The following is a 22238-nucleotide window of genomic DNA, read 5'->3' on the forward strand; positions in this document are numbered from 1 at the left end:
CACCCTATTCCCTACATAGTGCACTTCTTTTGAACAGAGCCCTATGGGCACTAGTCATAGGTAATGGACCATATACAGGGAATAGGGTGCCATTATGGACTGCAGCCAGGGAGTTCAGTTCTCTCATTCTTCTGAGTGAAGCCATGTCTGGAGTGGAGAGAAGGGGGAAAAAATCCCCCCTCCACCTCCACCCAGTCTTAAATACCTGGAGTTTGTTTTAGCAACCCCTACTATGTGCAAACTGTAGTTAGGTGCCTTCACCTTATAAATCTGTCTATGTAGCAACACCGCCAGACAGACATAGTGTCGGCATAATCCTTATTAACCTGTCCCTAACAGGTTAAGACATCACAGTTTATTGGAAATTAATCATATCTAAAATACTTTGGTAAACCTTCTCATCATATAAGATCATATGGCAAGGGCATTGACCGTTCTACGATGATCCTGGAAATCGGAATTGTATTATCAATGGAAAACTTCAAACCTGACCTAAAAGTAACTAAATGTGGCTGTAATTGTAGTTCAATTTCAATTCCAAACCGTTCAGCCTTCCCTGGGTGATACAGTAGGCTACATGGCGTAGATTAGCTAAACAATATGTTGTTCACATTGCAAAAAAAGAAAACAATTCTCCAGGAATCATTTTTTAAAGGCCTGTTTACGTAGTATGACTGTAAAACAACGTATATTAAATCAAGTTCTCAAAATGTATATTTAGCAAAATGGTATAGCATTTTCCCCTTATTTTATAATGCTACATATTATGTGGCAATGAAGACCATGGCCTCTGTGATTTAAAATCTAGTTGCATTTATTTTAGGATATTATCCTTTTTTTAAAGCTCCCACTATTCCTGCACAAAGGAAAGATCTAGGCTAAGTCTTGTTTACTGGGACCAGCAGGACCAGGGGGTCATTGTTATGTGTGAAGTGCTACTTTGTTTTCTAATCATGAGTGTTTAATTGGCTTTTGTCATTAACAAGACAATGGCATGCAAATTAATGCACATTTGAAATTGGTAGATTTCACAGGTCTTGTCTTAGTCATATCAAACTTGGAAAGCTGTAAAAAAAAAGTGGACTAACATGCAGATAAACATATTTACTATAACAAGGTCTAATTAGATCTAAGTAAACTGAATTCATATTTAATTGAACAATTGTCCCTTCACATCATATGAATTTACATTTAGAATGTGTGACGTTATATAGGTTAAAATCAATATTCAACACTATTAGTCTGAATTCATTTTGTTTTCAGATATGCTATATTTCGACTAGTTAAAACTTTGACCTAAAACTTTTGAACGTTTTTCGACTTATTTAATATATTTATTGAGCTGCGCATACTGTATTTCCGCATATTGACGCTGTAACTAAATAGTGTTTGTTGTCAAATAGAAATGATCTACAATTATCCAAATAACTGTCCAAAATGATCCACAAATGTACTGTGCGTGATAGCTGTCAAGTGATTGCGAGCTGCCGTTTGACCAAGCACTAAATTATTTCAACCATTTAATTATTTTTTTGTTTGGTGTGAAGGCAACTTGTTTGTTTTGACAAAGGAAAATAAAGGCTAATGAAGGGGGTAGGGAACGTTAAGCCGTGTTTTACGCAGTGAGTAATTGAGCACATTGATTGACGTGTGAGTGCCAAAAGGCGCAGACGCTTTCCGATTGGCCGACGCGCACTTCACAATCTCTTCTTGTTTCCAAGCTGCGCTACTCTAGACAGTTATCTTTGCAGGCGCTTGTGTGAGTCAGTAGCAGCAGAAGGGAACAGAACAGCGGGGCTGCAACAAGAGGAGGCAGGAGTGGAGTTACACTGAAACCTGAAACTTTCTACTCAGAGAGCATTTATCAACTGGACTCTTTGAGCTTTTCTCCATTTTATTTTTCTCTTGAACAGGTCTGTTCTATTCTACAGTCAAAGCTCCATTGTGAGCTGCATCTTACTTTTATTCTGCAGACTCTCCTCTGTTGTGAACAATGAGGTCCATTGCACCATTGTGCTGTTGGAGAATCATCCCTCTGGCTTTGACCATGGCACTGGTGTCTATGAGCAAAGCGTCTGAGTATGAATACCTGAGCTGGAAATCGGACATGTACAATGGTGGCCGCAGCTATGGCAAGCCTCCTCAGTGTGTGGATATCCCAGAGGACCTGAGGCTGTGTCACAATGTGGGCTACAACCAGATGCTGCTGCCTAACCTACTGGAGCATGAGACTATGGCTGAGGTAAAGCAGCAGGCGGGCAGCTGGGTGCCCCTGGTGCATAAGAGCTGCCACCCGGGTACCCAGGTGTTCCTCTGCTCCCTGTTTGCCCCAGTGTGCCTGGAGCGCCCCATATACCCCTGCCGTTGGCTGTGTGAGGCTGTACGGGACGGCTGCACCCCTATCATGGAGTCGTTCGGCTTCCCCTGGCCTGAGATGCTCACCTGCGACAAGTTTCCTCAGGACGAAGTCTGCATTGCCATGACTGCACCCAACGCCACTGAAGCCACAAAACCCACAGGTAAGGCTATACCTACCTACCTACCTACCTACCTACCTACCTACCTACCTACCTACCTACCTACCAACCAACAGGCAGCATGCCTGCCATCATATAATCATATAATTATATATATATATATATAATTACATATAGAATCCCATGTCACTAAGTGCCAGTCATGTTTCCATGTGCTAGTCTGGTACCAGATCTGAAACTGAGCCATTGCTTGGCACAATATGTAAAAAGCTGAGGTGTTGGCTAGGAGTTTGTAATCTGTATTGTTGAATGTACATTATGTTCTTCACTTGGAAGCAGTTTTTATTACAATTTATAAAAAATGTGATGCATTTTGTGGATAAAGCATGATAATCTATAATAATCATTATCAAATATCTGTATATTTTTTTTACCATGTATTGTGGAATACAAAAGCAATGTGAAGCACAGCATAGTATCCTATAGGGCAGGCTCAACATAGTATCTTATAGGGCAGGCTCAACATAGTGTCCTATAGGGCAGGCTCAACATAGTATCTTATAGGGCAGGCTCAACATAGTGTCCTATAGGGCAGGCTCAACAATATCCTATGGAGCAGGCTCAAAATAGTATGCTATAGGACAGACTCAACATAGTATCTTATAGGGCAGGCTCAACATAGTATCCTATAGGGCAGGCTCAACATAGTGTCCTATAGGGCAGGCTCAACAATATCCTATGGAGCAGGCTCAAAATAGTATGCTATAGGACAGACTCAACATAGTATCTTATAGGGCAGGCTCAACATAGTATCTTATAGGGCAGGCTCAACATAGTGTCCTATAGGGCAGGCTCAACAATATCCTATGGAGCAGGCTCAAAATAGTATGCTATAGGACAGACTCAACATAGTATCTTATAGGGCAGGCTCAACATAGTATCCTATAGGGCAGGCTCAACATAGTGTCCTATAGGGCAGGCTCAACAATATCCTATGGAGCAGGCTCAAAATAGTATGCTATAGGACAGACTCAACATAGTATCCTATAGGGCAGGCTCAACATAGTATCCTATAGGGCAGGCTCAACATAGTATCCTATAGGGCAGGCTCAACATAGTATCCTATAGGGCAGGCTCAACATAGTATCCTATAGGGCAGGCTCAACATAGTATCTTATAGGGCAGGCTCAACATAGTGTCCTATAGGGCAGGCTCAACATAGTATCTTATAGGGCAGGCTCAACATAGTGTCCTATAGGGCAGGCTCAACAATATCCTATGGAGCAGGCTCAAAATAGTATGCTATAGGACAGACTCAACATAGTATCTTATAGGGCAGGCTCAACATAGTATCTTATAGGGCAGGCTCAACATAGTATCCTATAGGGCAGGCTCAACATAGTATCTTATAGGGCAGGCTCAACATAGTATCCTATAGGGCAGCTCAATAGAGCTGCAGTACTTGACTGAGATAACAAACAGTCACTACTTTGACATAGTGTGACAATCGACACCCATGCAGTTCTTCAGGCGGCAGAATGTTGTTTCAGGGGTTTGTTGATGTCAAACCTGATGCAAATGAACCATTCCCAACCTTTTGGGGTAATTTTTCCCATGACTGCTTAGATTACCTCTAGATTAGATTAGCGGAAAAAAAAATGTAAGAGCGAGATAGCAAAACCTTTATTTAGTTATTTCAGAGCACTAACAAGACTACGCTGTCTTTACCAAGAGAGAACCTCTCTTTGTAGCAAATGTTAAGTTGCTTGCTATTGACAAAGAGAAGTGATGTTGTAATTAATATTGTAGCCTAATACTCCTTTAACAGATGGTAGCAATTTATTTCAAGGTGAAATTTATGAACTGGGAGGCAGTCCAGCCACAGAACTAATACCTCCATTAAAGACCCTTTTATATTGACGTCTTAACTACTGGCCTCTTCCTTTGAACCCCCCCAAAAAGTCAACTCACCAGACAGAAACAACATGTATAGTTTAATTTGAATAGCAGATACAAACGTATATGAATTATGAACGCGTAAATACCAGAGGGACAATGATGAGGAGAGAAAAAAAAAACAGACTATCAATTCTGCTAATGTAATAAACTGTGTTTCAAGGCTACAGTGAACTCCCACAGACATCAGGTCCTTGATGCCTGTCTGCCTATCTGCCTGCAGGGATACTTGGCTCGAGACTGCCATAATCTCACTGGGATTGCGTCCCAACCCTATTTCCTAGTGCACTAATTTTCACCAGGACCCATAGGGCTCTGGTTAAAAGTAGTGCACTATACAGGAAATATTACACAATTTGGGATGCAACCACAAGTTTCTGGACAGAGTTATGTTCAGAAGGACTAGAACTACCTACAGATGTAGGATCTTAATTTGATCACTATGTTGTTGCTGAGAATTTTCCTGTACAGAAAACGCTAACTTGTAGTGTATTCAAGGTTTTAAAAGGTTTCTAAAGTTTGTAATTTCCACTTTAAAATGTTAGACTTGATTTGCCCTAACAAAAAACGTATCAACCCCTACAAAAAATGTCCAGTCATTATACTCCACATAATAATTTACATTACCTGTTTCTTCAGGATAATTTTCTTGCTGTAGCAAACTGCCTCAAATTAAGATCCTACATCTGTAACAGCTTGGGGCTAACAATAAGTCAGACATGTTTGTATACAAAAAAACATATTGAAACATGAGACTTTACATGTTGTGTTTATATTTTTGTTCAGTGTAAATGCTGCCTTTCACAATCAAAGGACAAGTTTTGTCTAAAATTCTTGTTTCTGTCATGGGTTGTAATATTTTATTGCCATGTCAGTGTCCCTGGAAAGGCTGCGCTGCTCTTTTCTAGAGGTGTCCCAGAAGGGGAAGTACAGCCACCTCATGCAGAATTCTCATAAGTTAAAAAGGACTTTCCATCATCAACCTCCTTACATTTCTGCGTTGTATATGCAGGCTGCAAAACAATGTTAGCTTAGTGCTAAAACATTTGCTATATTCTGAACATGAATAGCTTGGTCTTACAGCAAACTGATATGGTGACTGGTGACTTTCCAGTCCAGCACCCGATGAAGAGGTCTTTATCGCTCTGTGGTGCTGCAGTTACACAGCACTTACTGTATATCTGAGGTAGTCCCTCTGTAACTGGGATGTGTTGGGCCGAGGGGGGCCAACATGGTGGTGTGTGTGGGCAGGAGCCCAGCAGCCTGAGAAAAGGCTCCTCTTGGAGCTCTGGGACCACACAGAGATCCACGGTGTGTGTGCCCCAAATGGCACCCTATTCCCTATGTAGTGTACTACTTTGAACTAGGACCCATAGGCCTCTAGTCAAAAGTAGTGCACTACATAGGGAATAGAGTGCCATTTGGAACACTGACAGTCTCCAGAGGTCACCTGTTGTGATATGTGTCGGCACTTGCGATAAATAAATCAGAAAGTGTTTGCCCAGTCAGAAGCCCAGCAGGCCACAGAGTCGGTCTTGTTTTAACCCCACTCTTCTCATTACAGGGCCGTTAATGTCTGTGTTGTTCTGCATCTTCATCACTGTTGACTGACAGGAACTTAAAACCCCCGGGAGAATATGTGCTTTTTAGTGATGTACGAATCACTGTTCAGTTTAATGTGAAATGGGGGGGGGGGAGAGAAATGCATTTGAATGAATAAAACATAAAATCAAAATTAGGTTAGAAGGTCATGTATTTTGATGTAAGTTATTTAAAGAGCCTCTCCACTGCTGACTGCTAAACAAGTATGAAGCTAGTGACAATAGATTTAGAGTAGAAAAAAATGTGAAATTGAAATATAGCCTCTTTGACTCTGTAAACAGTGCTTATTTTCACAAGTGCTTTCCACCTGGGTGTAACTTTCGTAAGCGTTTGTCAAACACACGCAATGGCCAACTGGCAATCACAAAAGAACAGGATAAGTGTGTGTAAATATGTATTTATATTTTACAGATGGTAAACCTCACAGTACTTCAAGTGTTGTTTTGGAGTTTAAAGCCAAGCTTTGCTAAGCTGTTTAAGAAAGAACATAACAGTTATTTAATTATTTAATAAATATCATTTTCATTAAATATTCATGAATGTCACTTGACAAAAACCCTATATAGCAAAAACAAAAAAGGCATTTCTGTCCATTGTTGGCCACTACACAGTTAGAACCGTTCCTTATTTTTATTCATAATGTCAAAACATTCTAAAATGTTCATATGGAACTTGGCTCCTGTAACTAAAAATACGTGTATATGAAAGCCTGAGTGGAAGAGTTTCCAGTTTCAGTCAGTCATCTCTCTGTCTTCACAGTCAGTAATGTACCTTCTATAAAAGTCTCAGGTACATGTAACAGTTCACGTGTGTGCATGCGTGTACACACACGCATTTCCACATGCTTTCAGATAACGTACAGGAAAACAGGCCTCCGAAGAGATCAAAACCAACCGCCAAATTACAATGGAATGATAGTCAGTCTTGGATATTGAGAAGACTACTGATATCCCCTATCATTTCATAAATCTAGCCAATAACGAGCGGCATTGTGTCCTGGGGGCCATAGTATTGACCTGCTATAAAAGCACAGGACATTCCAACTGAGGTCAGTTCGGTCAATTAAGAGTTTTACTATCAAACATGAACAAACGTCATTGGAGTTTGGATGGATACGTTTGAGAGGAAAAACACCAGAGCAACTGACAACAGAGTGTACTCAGCACCTCTGACCACAATGTCAGGTGTCATCTTCACATACTGGAGATGTTCACATAAGATTTCATCTGCAAGAGGGATTTGAAGCACAGGCAGGGAGATAGGTGGTAAAAATGATCAAAAGTGTTACTACCATGGGAAAGGAGCTGATGTTGAGGCAAATAGAGGTGTGAACAATGCTACAGTCTGTTAGGGATTCAGTTACTGGCAGCTGTTGTTCCCTTCAGATTGAATGGTGATTTTAGGGAAAGAAACAAACTTTCACTGGTTTAGGGTTGAAAAAATTCCACTAACTTTCCCCAAATTCACAGTTATTCCAGAAATTCTGGTTGGTGGATACCAGATTTCTTGCTTATTCCCTTCTGATTTAGGGTATCCTCACAGGATTTCTTGGAGTTTTCGGAAAGTTACAGGAATTTTGCAACCCTACTCTTGTTCCATTTGTTCATGGCTGTTACTTGGTTGATTATTGTGACAGTGCTACATGTCCTGCCCTCTGAAAAGACTCTCTCCTCCCTCCCTTCCACAGGTTACACCCCCATCTGTCCCCCATGTGACAACGAAATGAAAACAGACATCATTCTAGAGCACATGTGTGCCAGCGAGTTTGGTAAGAGTCTCTTAACCCTAACACTACCATTTTCATTCCGTTTGTTAAGCATTTCCTAAAAATACAGAAGAAGAGACATACACACACGCACACACACACTCACACACAGTATGTTTTGCCATGACAAGTTTTCCTATGGGCTACTATACCTATGGATCGTGTTCGCCAACACAAGAGGTTGCACTCTCCATGGCATAGAAACCTATACAAATGGAACCACATACAATGGAGAACTACAGTATGTCTATACCTATAGCTCTGGAATTTGCCCCAGATCTAATGAGCCCTCCCTCCCACCTTTGGTCTGCAGCCCCTCAACGTACATTGTAAGATCTTTACAAGAGCAAGCTTCGAAAAGTTAAAGTGACACTCTTGCCAATAGGATTTCTTATGTACATGCATTCCCTGACTCTTGCCATGCTGGTTACAGTAATGAGCTTGGTGCTTTGTCCCAGCTATAGATGATGTTCCATAGAGACCATAGCACCGCACAGTCATCTCTTTGTATGGTCTTAAAAGTGTTGTCTTTAGTGGGGTTAATAAGTCTATTGGAAACAAAAAGCCTTTGAGAAGAAAAGCAAGTTACTGTAGATTAACAGTTAGAAAATAATAAAAATGGGTCAGTCCCACAATAATTATCATGGTTAGTTTAGAGGATCATGGATTTAGTTCAAACTGACTGTATATTTACAAAGTGCAATCTAGATCCATAATTATTATGCATACTTCTATGTCTATGTTTCTACATATCTACGCCTACCTCTTGAGCTGTCTGTATCCTCCTGACTAGTTGTTCTTTTTTTTATAAACTAAATATTCTTCTCTGCATAACTGAAAAAATGTGGGTAAAAGATTGAAAGGAATGTGAATCTTATTCAGTACATTTAGTTATTGCTTTAGTTAATAACAACCTTGGCAGCAGGCATGCCAGCTAAGATAGTTAGACAAGCTAGCAAATCTAACTTGATAGCCTGAAATGGCTTCTTGGTAGCTAATTATGAGGTTATGAGGTTGGGAGATTGGGAACCTATCTGCACTAGCTAAAACCAACTTCATGAAATTGCTTGGTGACTAGTAGTATTACAGAGAAACAAATATATATATATATATATATATACAGTGCCTTCGGAAAGTATTCAGACCCCTTGACTTTTTCCACATTTTGTTATGTTACAGCCTTATTCTAAAATTGATTAAATAAAAACATTCCTCAACAATCTACACACAATACCCCATAATGGCAAAGTTGAAACAGGTTTCTAGACATTTTTGCAAATATTTTTAAAATAAAAACCGAAATACCTTATTTACATAAGTATTCAGACTCGAAATTGAGCTCAGGTGCATCCTGTTTCCATTGATCATCCTTGAGATGTTTCTACAACTTGATTGGTGTCCACCTGTGGTAAATTCAATTGATTGGACATGATTTGGAAAGGCACACACCTGTCTATTTAAAGGTCCCATAGTTGACAGGTCATGTTAGAGCAAAAACCAAGCCAAGAGGTCGAAGGAATTGTCCATAGAGCTCCGAGACAGTATTGTGTCAAGGCACAGATCTGGGGAAGGGTACCAAAATATTTCTGCACTATTGAAGGTCCCCAAGAACACAGTGGCCTCCATTGTTCTTAAATGGAAGAAGATTGGAACCCCAAAGACTCTTCCTAGAGCTGGCCGATCGGCCAAACTGAGCAATTGGGGAAGAAGGACCTTGGTCATGGAGGTGACCAAGAACCCGATGGTCAATCTGACAGAGTTCCTCTGTGGAGATGGGAAAACCTTCCAGAAGGACAACCATCTCTGCAGCACCCCACCAATCAGGCCTTTATGATAGAGTGGCCAGACGGAATCCACTCTTCAGTAAAAGGCACATGATAGCCTGCTTGGAGTTTACCAACAGGCACCTAAAGACTCTCAGACCATGAGAAACAAGATTCTCTGGTCTGATGAAACCAGGATTGAACTCTTTGGCCAGAATGCCAAGCGTCACGTCTGGAGGAAACCTGGTATCATCCCTAAGGTGAAGCATGGTGGTGGCAGCATGATGCTGTGGAGGTGTTTTTTTTCATCGGCAGGGACTGGGAGACTAGTCAGGATTGATGCAAAGATGAACAGAACAAAGTACAGAGAGATCCTTGATGAAAACCTGCTCCAGTGGCTTCGGGAAAAGACTCTGAACGTCCTTGAGTGGCCCAGCTAGAGCCCGGACATGAACCCGATCGAACATCTCTGGAGAGACCTGAAAATAGCTGTGCAGCAGTGCTCCTCATCCAACCTGACAGAGCTTGATAGGATCTGCAGAGAAGAATGGGAGAAACTCCCCAAATACAGGTGTACCAAGCGTGTAGCGTCATACCCAAGAGACTCGTGCCTGTAAACGCTGTCAAATGTGCTTCAACAAAGTACTGAGTAAAGGGTCTGAATACTTATGTAAATGTGATATTTCAGTTTTCATTTTTAATACATTTGCAAACATTTCTAAAAAAAAACAGTTTTTGCTTTGTCATTATGAGGTATTGTGCATAGATTGATGAGGAAAAATACAATACAATACATTTTAGAATAAGGCTGTAACTTAACAAAATATCGAAAAAGTCAAGTGGTCTGAATACTTTCCTTATATTAGAATTTTTTTAAATAGGGCTAAATCTAGGGGGGGGGGGCATGTGCCCCTATGGGCATGATACCTTTGGATATATTGTGTATATGACCATAAACACACTGTTCAAGCATATTTCAGTAAAGAACTGTTTCATGTTCCATAGATTTGCACAATTTTATGCTTGTTCGATGATACATTATTTTAAATAAACTCCTTGGTCAGTCACACATCATCGAAAAAAGAGATATGTCTTTCATTATCAGAGAATTTATATAGCTTTGACCAACATTTCACCATGTCTACTATCTGACAGTACTCAGGGTAATTGTTCTTTCTGAGTATAACAATGCTGGGATTAGTATGTGAAATTGAAAAGATTTACAATTTGTATACTCCTGGGGATCATTCCTTCAGACATAATGGATTGATCTACCAACTGACCACCAAGTAAACTAATGTGAACGATCTTGAGAAAAATCTCCTCCTGGGGGTTACTACTATCAATTGACCTTGTTTTCTTGGCCATATGTTTGATTCTTACAAAGTTACATATAGACTGGAAAAAGTTACTGCCTTAATCCGCTAGAAAAACAGAGCTTGGGAGTTTCTCTTTTAAATGCTAATATTCTGTAACTAATGAATTGGAGCCCTAAAGTCTTTATTTAGGAGGTATTTAAAGCTGTAAATTGGGATGTTTGTTCTGCTGTCTGACTTTCTGGAGGTGTCAGCAGGGTTGCAAGTTAAAGCTTAATTCCTATTGGTCCAAATCTCAGTCTCTGTCACAGGGGACTGATGTCACATGTATGGGAATGTCTTTCTGCTTGTCTGGCGGCTTGACAGCCCATCCCATCCACAGTGTGCCAATGCAGTGTAGCAACAACTTAGAATGTTTTGTTTTTCTATGCAATTCAAATGCATTGATAGTTTCTCGCATGCAGGGGCACTGTCAATTCAACACACCTTGAGGCAGTGATTGTATGCAGTGAGAATGTGCACACGTTTACGTGATGCTGTGTCTTATTTTAAATTGGTAGAAGCTGGCCTCCAAGTTTTTGGTGGTTTCCAAATCCATTCCAACCACCAGACCTTGGGAAGACGGACTTTCTGCACATCTTCTTTCAGAGTTGTTCTCAGGGAAAGCTAATGCACAAAGCTATGTGCAGCATTTTAAATGAATTGTCCCATTCTTACACTGTAATGATGGGCCTCACTTTTCTGTTCTCAGAAACTTGTCCCTGGTTTGCCAAACGAAAGTGGCACGTTGGTCTGTTTCATCTCTGATTAAGACAGATGTTGTTTTGATTGCTTGTCATAATGTCTTTAACGCTTGACGTCTGAGTTTACCCAGGCAGGCTGAGCATGGCCTCTGACAATGACTGTTAAATTAGACTTTTATTGCATCCATTAGACCCAATCACTGCAGGAGTGGCCCACAAAGGGAGAGTCCCAACTCCCATGAGAAAAAAGGGGTTGTGTCCAAAATTACTCCCTATTCCCTATATAGTGCACTATTTTTGACCAGGGTTCATATGGTTCTGGTCAAAAGTAGTTCACTATGTAGGGACTAGAGTGCCATTTGGGATAGAGCCAGGGGCTGCTCTGCTTGCTGTGTGGCAATGCCATGGGCTATAGTGGTGGGTTTGCTTTGCTGTACCAGTTGGGCAACATGTAAACAATAAATGTTTATGCTAGATGTTCTAATTGGCTAAAGAAATGAGAGAAGAGGTTTCTAAAATGGCTGCCACAGGTTAATCAATAACTGAAGCATAACCTATGCTTTTAGCTTGACACACAACTGCGGGACTAACATTTGGTTATGTTTTTTTTATGAAGCAGTACTGTTGAGCACATTGCATTATTTTAGATTGTAGTGGGGCAAAAATGTGAGTCAATATTTGTCTGAAAGGTTTCTCTTATTTTGTCCTAAAACTCATGCAAGGATGGGCTTGACTCGAAAACAACTATTATATGGTGTGAAAGATCTGTCATTAATGTTGTGAGAGGAGAGAGAAATGGGTGAAATGTGAAGCAGTTTATGACATGATTTTATAAAGATCAGTTTTTACCTCAACAAAGCATCTGGTCACGTGACTCATGAGCCAATCTATTATTATGCTTTCATCAAAGCACTTTTGGTCAGACCAAAAGGGATAGGGACAGCTTATAATAGATGTAGATTGATAAGTTAAGAGCACTACTCTAGACTTTCACTATGCAATACCCTGCCTGCTTTGCAAGCAAGAGATGCTGAATGTACTTTTTATCACTAATATTCACATGGGTATATAGACATACATTTATATGTACAGTTTAACTGTAGCGGCAATGGCATAATCTTAGTCAAAATTCACCTATACCAGGCCTAACTTCAGACTGTGTAGTTGAAAGGCTACCTCAGTCAGGGCAGTTAGCTGGAGGAATCTGTGATTTACATAGAAGCCAGTTTTATTAATCTGCGTAGACTAATCATGTCAGAAATTTGCCTCCGCTGGCACAGAATGAGCATTTTTTTCTCACTAAAACGCTCAGTTCCTGGAAAGATCTCATTTCGAAAGGTCTGTTCTCATTTAACAGAACCCATGTTAACAGAATCCAGTGTGAAACCTATATGGAAAAAAATACATATACAGTGCTTTCAGAAAGTATTCATACCCCTTGACTTATTCCACATTTTGTTGTGTTACAGCTTGAATTCAAAACAGATCAAATATTTTTTGGGCTAACATATCTACACACAATACCCCATAAGTGGAAACATGCTTTTAGGCATTTTAGAAAATATATTGAAAATGAAATACAGAAATATCTCATTTACATTAGTATTCACACCCAAATCAAGACTTTGTAGAAGCACCTTTGGCTGCAATTACAGCTGTGAGTCTTTCTGGGTAAATCTCTAAGAGCTTTCCACACCTGGATTGTGCAACATTTGCCCATTATTATTTTCACAATTCTTCAAGCTCTGTCAGTTGGTTGTTGATCATTGCTAGACAACCATTTTCAGGTCTTGCCAGAGATTTTCAAGTAGATTTAAGTCAAAACTGTAACTCGGCAACTAAGGAATATTCACTGTCTTCTTAGTAAGCAACTCCAGTGTAGATTTGGCCTTGTGTTTTAGGTTATTGTCCTGATGAAATGTGAATTCATCTCCTAGTGTCTGGTGGAAAGCAGACTGAACCAGGTTTTGCTCTGGGATTTTGCCTGTGCATAGCTCCATTCCATTTCTATTTTATCCTGAAAAACTCCCCAGTCCTTAACGATTAGAAGCATACCCATAACATGATGCAGCCACCACTATGCTTGAAAGTATGGAGAGTAGAACTCAGTAATGTGTTGTATTGGGTTTGCCCCAAACATTACACCTTTGTATTCAGGACACAAAGTGAATTGCTTTGCCTGATGTTTTGCAATATTACTTTAGTGCTTTGGTGCAAACAGGGTGCAAGTTTTGGAACATTTTTTATTATGTACAGACTTCCTTCTTTTCACTCTGTTAATTAAGTTAATATTGTGGAGTAACTACAATGTAGTTGATCCATCCTCAGTTTTCTGCTATCAAGCCATTAAACTATGTAACTGTTTTAAAGTCACCATTCGTTTTCTTCCTCTCCGGCAACTGAGTTATGAAGGACACCTGTATTTCTGTAGTGACCGGCTGTATTGATACACCATTCAAAGTGTAGTTAATAACTGCACCATGCCCAAAGGGATATTCAATGTCTGAGTTTGTCTTTGTGGTTGAATCTGTATTTGAAATGAACTGCTCGACTGAGGGATCTTACAGATAATTGTATGCGTGGGCTACAGAGATGAGGTAGTCATAAAAAAAATCATGTTAAACACTATTATTGCACACAGAGTGAGTCCATTTAACGTATTATGTGACTTGTTAAGCAACTTTGTACTCCTGAACTTATTTAGGCTTGCCATAACAAAGGGTTGAATACTTATTGACTCAAGACATTTCAGCTTTTCATTTTTGCCCGTACTACAGCCAGCTATATCAGTCCACTAATAAAGGACTAGTAAAGGCCCAGTGCACTACTTTGTGAGGGGTGAATATTCTGATTTTTCAGGAGATGCTGCAGCACCCTCAGCACCCCTACTTCTCGGAGCTATGCTGTTACGTGACCTGAATTCTCATTTTAATATGATAAAACTATTAATTTTTTAATATTTATTGCAAAAGAAACATATAAAAGTCATAGTGTAAAAGCAGATGAGCTGGTTCTACTCTTTTTGGCCATTTTCTGGTGTTTTGTGGTGAAAAACTGTACAATTATATATTTTTTTAATGAATCTTACATTCAATTGCCCCTCCCTGTTGCACACAACAAGCTTCCTTTCCCCCTTTCCCCCTGGATTCATGGCTGATTTAACTACTAATTACCAGCTGGAGAGCCGTTACAAACGCTCCATAAGACAGCTAACCATTCGCTGTAGAGCCGTATAATACTACTCATTGGAAGCACACGACGAAGACCTACACTTTGAGCGTTGTACAATGTATAGTTTTTTTAAACCTTTTGAGATGGGAAAACATGTTTTTTTTTATGAAGTTGAACATGTGCTCTTTATGACATAATAAACAAATTAGGTGAAATCAAAAGTATATATTTTTTTCTAAAGGGAAGAGAGGCTTATTACTATTGTGTGCCATTGTTTGAAGTCATGAATAATAGCTTCCTTCCAATCTCACAATCACATTTTGACATTCTCAGGCGAGTTTATCTAAATAAAGTTGGATTATTTTAAGGCGAAAGCTTTTCATGCTTTTTGGTTGGATACAGGACAATCTGGCAGAGGAAGTATACAAGTGTTTGTAAAAGACATGGAGGAATAGAAATGTGTTGGTTTTTAAGTAGAAGGGTTGTTTCTTGAAAGTCTGCTTGACCATATGCACTGTACAGTGACCCAAGTTTTTGTTTATCTCTGAATAACTGAACTGTATTTTTAGCTTCGGTCCAATTAAAGAGTGAATATAAAGACAAACAACAAAATCCACAGTTCAGTTAACCAAACATTATGTGTTGGGTGATCATGATCAACCATGAGGAAAATAACATATTTCAAATACAATTGGAGATAGCCATCTAGCTAGCTAAACTCCTCCCAGTCCCTTGTTCCTCAGATATCCTGATGAATATATTTCTAAACATCAGTGCTGTCTACTCTGCTGATGGTTTTATGGTACATCCCACTCAACACTTTGTTCCCACCATGATTTATCTCCATACTTAAACTTTTATTACCACAGCTCTTTGTTACACAACTCCAGAACACTTCAATTCAAACCCACCATGCCCTACTTCTGACAGCTGGCTTTCTCTCTGGTGGTATAGGTAATTGCACCATCCATTCCTCCCCATGCTAATGGAATAAACGAAAGTGCAGCAGCCCCGGCCCTGATCTAGACTGATCACATAGTGCGCGTCCCAAATGGCACCCTATTCCGTATATAGTGCCCTACTTTTGTCCAGGGCCCATACAAGCCAGGTGAAAAGTAGTGACCTATGTAAGGAATAGAGTGTAATTTGGGAAGTAGACATTGGTTCACCGACTAGACAGGTTCCATGGTTGTGAATGGCCGAGGGCTGTGTTATTCCACGGTTGTGAATGGGCCCATGCCCAACTTACCCGCTCCTGCTGTGTTTATGACACCATCTTAGCTGTCTGAAAGCCTCTCTAAACCAGAAGATGAAATCAGGTCAAGGGTCGGGGAGAAAGGTTACAGCCTAGATGCCCACAAACTTTACAGCATTGCCGATTGATAGAGAGAGTTTGAGTGCTTCAATTTGTCCAAACCTGAGACCAACGACAGATGGAGATAATGTTGAAGATAGAATGAGAGATGAAGCGCAGTGTTTATGCAGTGTTTCCTATTTTCGCTCTGGTAACTTTGAATGTTTGAGAAATGATTGTAACACTCGTGTCAGATGATAGTTTGGGGTGAATAGTTTACCGAAACAGGGGCCCAGAATATTAGATTAAATAGTAACATGAATTCTAGTTTAACTGCCCCGAAGGCACTACTGATCAATGACTGAACCTTTCCCCTGAACAGTTAAAACCATAACCTACCTGGTCAGTCGCTGTGCTGTACACTTTGGCAGGCCAGGGAGATATGCACACAAGCAACACAAGGTGCAAAGAAAGTTCAGCACAGAGTTTAAACTGGATTTATCCAGATAAAGTGGTTTCAGGGGTGGGCTAGACCTTATCTTTTATGACTCGCTAATTATGAAAGCTGCCCATTTTGATTTCATTTAACACTAAGCCCTCCTCACAGAGACTTTTCATGGACCAGAGATGGAGGATAAAGGTCCTAATCCCGACCATGTGCACCGTTAATACCTGGAAAAACCACTGGGACTGTTCTTTTTCTAACACTTTAATCGGCAATGGGAAGATAGATGGGGCAATAGATGAACCCTAAATCATGGCACCTATAGTTCATGTAGAGTTCAGATATAGTAGTCTATATTAGCTACTGAATGCATGTTATGGTGCATTTTAAGTAGGGGCCTATTTAGAGTTCAGATATATAGCAGTAGCCTATATTTCCTACACCAGTCTTTACCCCTATCTGTAAGCTACACTGATAATAATGTATGTTGTTTTCGTTAAGTGTTCTTATTTTTTTAATCAGATTTTCAAAGACAGATCAGCCAGCACCACATCTCGAGCAGCAGTCAGTTTACCAAGTGCAGGAGCAAATCCCTTTATTAAAAGATCACAAGATGGTTATTAATCCAGCCCATAGATCAATGGTGTGGAATCACAGCAATGTGCCATACATTCCCCTTATTACCATGTACTGAAGTCACCTGCACTCATGCAGTAGCCTGCTTTACTGTGTGGGGAGATGAAGAGGTAGGCCAATACCCATAGAGGCTGAGTCTACATTTTATTTATTTATGTTAACTAGGCAAGTTAGTTAAGAACAAATTGTTATTTACAATGACAGCCTCCCCCTGCCAAACCCTAACAACACTGGGCCAATTGTGTACCGCCGTATGAGCGTATGGGACTCCCAATCACAACCAGTTGTGATACAGCCTGGAATTGAACCAGGGTCTGTAGTGACACCTCTAGCACTGAGATGCAGTGCCTTAGACTGCTGCGCCACTCGGGAGCCCGAATGTCACTCTATGTGCCCTGGTCAAAAGTAGTGCACTATACAGGGAATAGGGTGCCATTTGAGATACATGAATAGATGCTGAGATTTGGACCACCATGGGGTTGACTCGTGCACCATTTCAGAAGGGGAGGTGGAGGAAACAAAGAGATTAGCAGGTTAAATAGAGTTTAGTGAAAGATCAGACAGATTAAGCGAAATCAGAGGCCCGGTGTGGGATTTGGAGAGATAAAAAAAAAAAAAAAAAAAAAAAATTATTATTCAGACATTTGGTGGGTGTAAAATTGTGGCAATACTTGGCCACATATCAAGAGACGATGAAAGGCAAGGTTACAATGTACTATAGCATCAAATGTTTTACTTTCTTTCAGTGACAATCAGTGGTGATATTGACGTGGTAGTAGTGGTATTGAACATAAGGGTAGGGTTAGTGTTGCAACATCCCAGCAGCTTTCCCAAAATGTCCAGGTCTTCCAGAAAACCTGCTTGGAAGAATGCTAGAGTCAGAAGTAATAAGCAGGAAATCTGGAATCTTCCAACCATGATAAAAAAATGATAAAAAAATATTTTTGGGTACATTTAGAGTAATCTTTCAACCCTATGTGTTGCATTTTACAAATACCTGAAGATCATTCATCTCCCTCAATATATCTCAAGTCTAGCTCAGGGAGTAGGGATCCTTCTCTAAAACCAATGAGCTAGATAGAGGGTACTTAGGGGAACAAAACCCCAGTTCCTGTTACATCTGGAGGGGCACAGGGGAATTTGAACATTCCTGTCTATTGAAAGTATTTTTATTTATTTTACTTGGCAAGTCAGTTAAGAACAAATTCTTATTTTACAATGGTGGCCTACCCCGGCCAAACCCTCCCATAACCACACTAGGCCACTTGTGCGCCAGCTTATGGAACTCCCGATCACAGCCAGTTTTGATACAGCCCAGGATCAAACCATGTAGTGATGCCTCTAGCACAGAGATGCAGTGCCTTAGACCACTGCGCCACTCGGGACCCCAATGAAAAGAATAGGAAATGTAGACAGATCAGTTTCCCATAGAGATGGGATATGTTACGAATTTTCAAATCGTATGATATGTTATTAATTCTAGCTAGGTGGCTAACGTTAGCTGGTTGGCTGTTAGCTGGTTGGCTAATGTTAGCTATGCTATGGGTTAGGGTTAAGGTTAGGGTTGAGGTTAGGAGTCAGGTTAAAGGGTTAAGGTTAGGGAAAGGTTAGCAAAATGGGTTATGGTTAGGGTAAGGGTTAGATAAAAGGGTTAAGGTTAGGGTTAGGGGAAGGGTTAGCTAAGATGCTAAGTAGTTACAATGTAGCTAAAAATGTAGTAAGTAGTTTAAAAGTTGCTAAAATTGTCCGTAATAAGATTCGAACTCACAACCTTTGGGTTGCTAGACGTTCTTGTTATAGGATTAGGGGAAGGGTTAGCTAACATCCTAAGTAGTTGCACAGTAGCTAAAAAGTAGCATGTAGTTGAAAAATTGCTAAAATTGTCCAGAATGAGATTCAAACTCACAATCTTTGAGTTGCTAGACGTTTGTGTTATACACCTACATATCCATTCCGAGGTTCTTGCCTTAAGTAGCCATCTGTCTTATGTACCCGTACATAACATATCACACTAATTTGATTGGCCCGGATTTACATTTACTATGTTACGTCTAGTCTATGAGACCAGGCTGCTTTCCTTAATGGTCCTTGGTGTCTGGGGCCTAGCTATCTAACCACTGATACCCTCTGCTCTGCAACCCAACCTTTCGGCTTGCTGTCTTGTCACAGAGCCCCTGGCTCTGGCACAATGCATACACAGGGATTATATGACTGTCATTCTGTTCTGACATTAAATATTAACACGGCTAAAAGGAAAAGTGCCTCAGGCTAACCATAGATATGATTCAACATTCTGAGCTAGCCAAACAAGCTAAACATTTATCGTAACATATAAAATGATACACATGTTAATGTTTTAACAACGCCTTCTTTCTTTTGATGTCTATTTGATTGTAGCTATCAAGACCAAGATCAAGGAGGTGATACGGGAAGGAATGGACCGCAAGGTGATTCTGCAGAAAAGGAAGAAGCCGTTGAAACTGGGCCACCTGAAGAAGAAAGACCTAAAGAATCTGGTTCTGTACCTGAAGAATGGAGCCGACTGCCCCTGCCAGCAGCTGGACAACCTGGGCAACACCTACCTGATCATGGGCCGCAAGGTGGACAAGCAGTTCCTCCTGACAGGCATCCACAAGTGGGACAAGTCCAGCAAAGAGTTCAAAAAGGCCATCAAGAAACTTAAGACCCACAAGTGTCCAGCTTTCGAGAATGTCTTCAAATAATCCGACCAAGCCTTTCCAGAAGCATCTCATCATCATGTTACAGAAGAACTTGCACAACCAAACAACCCACATTTGTTTAGCTTTTTATTGTTTTTGTTTATATATCTATATATATCTTTGTATATTTACAGACCTGCTTTGAATTTCCTGTCGTCCATTTTCCAGTTGAGCAGTGTTATCATTGAGACTTGGTGGGTTTCCAGTTATCTGAAAAAGTAAATGACACTGCGCCCACTTCCTCCTGTACTGAAACCGTTTCCACTTTTGTATGTAGATATTTGTGTTACACACTCCCTGAATGTGCAGTAAAAAGACCACAATTCAGTGAGTTCTGCTGAAATGGATGGACTTGATCCTATTGCTCTGAACATGTATTAGTAGATCATAGAATTTACAATTAGATCATATTGAATCGATCATACAGAATCAACAATTACTTGTATTTTAGCTTTAAAAACCACATCATAGAGAAGGTCATTGAATAATTTATTGACAATAGTATGATAGTGTGTTTTCACCGGATTGTCTCATCAAAATAATGACTGCACTACAGTTGATTTTAAGAATTTCATCCTCTCTTCAGTTGCCTCATTTGTTTCACATTTTCTTTGACTTGAAAAAATATATACATATGTTAATCCAATCAATTCCAGTACATCAACTGCATCGTCTGAGTCAAAATAACTTTTGCCTAATGGTACAGTGTATGAAATGTACTTTATAGCAAACTCTGTATGATGCAGTATGCATTGTTCAGTACTTCAATTCAAATGCAAATCAGTTTCTTGAGTGGTTGCTCCGGTATATAGTAGAATAATGAAATCCCTTGCATTTGTATATGATGTCAGATAATATTTGACCAAAGTTTTGTTTATTTTTCGTTAATGCAGTCTTAAATTGCTATCCCTCTAGATTGACGTTCATTAAGTTTGTGACAACTTTGTGCAGCCTCACATTTTGAAAGTGCCAACAGTGGATTGACAAATCTGTATTTTTGATTGTTTCGTTCAGTATTGCTGATCCATCTTAGCACTATCACGTTCAATGACTGAAAATGTTAATGCCTGCAGTCTATTTCTGCCACTTGTTATGTACATACACATTTTACATAAATATAGAAAACAATGAAAAGTTGTCTGGAATCTTTTTTCCATTTCACATTGTGTGACCTATACCATTTTTGTAGAGATATCACTCCCAGTCTTGTTTGCTCTCAATCAGTTGAAGGTGGAATGAAGTACCAAGTGTGGCTTGAATTACAATGATACCCATGGCTTATACTCATACACCACAGAAATAAAATGGGAAATCACATTCAGGGCACGGTACTATACAGTTAATTGTATGGAATGTCAGCTTCCTGCGTGTAATGTCCATAATCAAATCAAATCAAATTTATTTATATAGCTCTTCGTACATCAGCTGAAATCTCAAAGTGCTGTACAGAAACCCAGCCTAAAACCCCAAACAGCAAGCAATGCATGTGAAAGAAGCACGGTGGCTGGGAAAAACTCCCTAGGAAAAACTCCTGAGAAAGGCCAAAAACCTAGGAAGAAACCTAGAGAGGAACCAGGCTATGAGGGGTGGCCAGTCCTCTTCTGGCTGTGCTGGGTGGATATTATAACAGAACATGGTCAAGATGTTAAAATGTTCGTAAATGACCAGCATGGTCAAATAATAATAATCATAGTAATTGTCGAGGGTGCAACAAGCACGTCCGGTGAACAGGTCAGGGTTCCGTAGCCGCAGGCAGAACAGTTGAAACTGGAGCAGCAGCATGGCCAGGTGGACTGGGGACAGCAAGGAGTCATCATGCCAGGTAGTCCTGAGGCATGGTCCTAGGGCTCAGGTCCTCCGAGAGAAAGAAAGAAAGAGAGAAAGAGAGAATTAGAGAGAGCATATTTACATTCACACAGGACACCGGATAAGACAAGAGAATACTCCAGATGTAACAGACTGACCCTAGCCCCCCGACACATAAACTACTGCAGCATAAATACTGGAGGCTGAGACAGGAGGGATCAGAAGACACTGTGGCCCCATCCGATGATACCCCCGGACAGGGCCAAACAGGCAGGATATAACCCCACCCACTTTGCCAAAGCACAGCCCCCACACCACTAGAGGGATATCTACAACCACCAACTTACCGTCCGAAGACAAGGCCAAGTATAGCCCACAAAGATCTCCGCCACGGCACAACCCAAGGGGGGGGCGCCAACCCAGACAGGAAGACCACGTCAGTGGCTCAACCTACTCAAGTGACGCACTTTTCAAACCCCCATACTATTTGCACATGTTGGGAATTCTTGGCTTTGCCTTTACAACTTGTGATTTTTTTCAAAGT

The 22238-nt window shown here is 40.3% G+C and overlaps 1 protein-coding gene across 1 annotated transcript; it reads left to right on the plus strand.

Moving 5' to 3' along the window:
* The first annotated feature begins 1731 nt into the window (after positions 1-1731).
* On the plus strand, positions 1732-21022 carry sfrp1a (secreted frizzled-related protein 1a). The gene is made up of 3 exons (XM_029716572.1): positions 1732-2519; positions 7723-7803; positions 19566-21022. Exons 1-3 carry the CDS (start codon positions 1994-1996, stop codon positions 19889-19891), a joined length of 933 nt encoding a protein of 310 aa, XP_029572432.1. The 5' UTR covers positions 1732-1993; the 3' UTR covers positions 19892-21022.
* Positions 21023-22238: the final 1216 nt, after the last annotated feature.

This window comes from Salmo trutta, chromosome 27 (genome assembly GCF_901001165.1).
Source record: "Salmo trutta chromosome 27, fSalTru1.1, whole genome shotgun sequence".
Taxonomy (NCBI): domain Eukaryota; kingdom Metazoa; phylum Chordata; class Actinopteri; order Salmoniformes; family Salmonidae; genus Salmo; species Salmo trutta.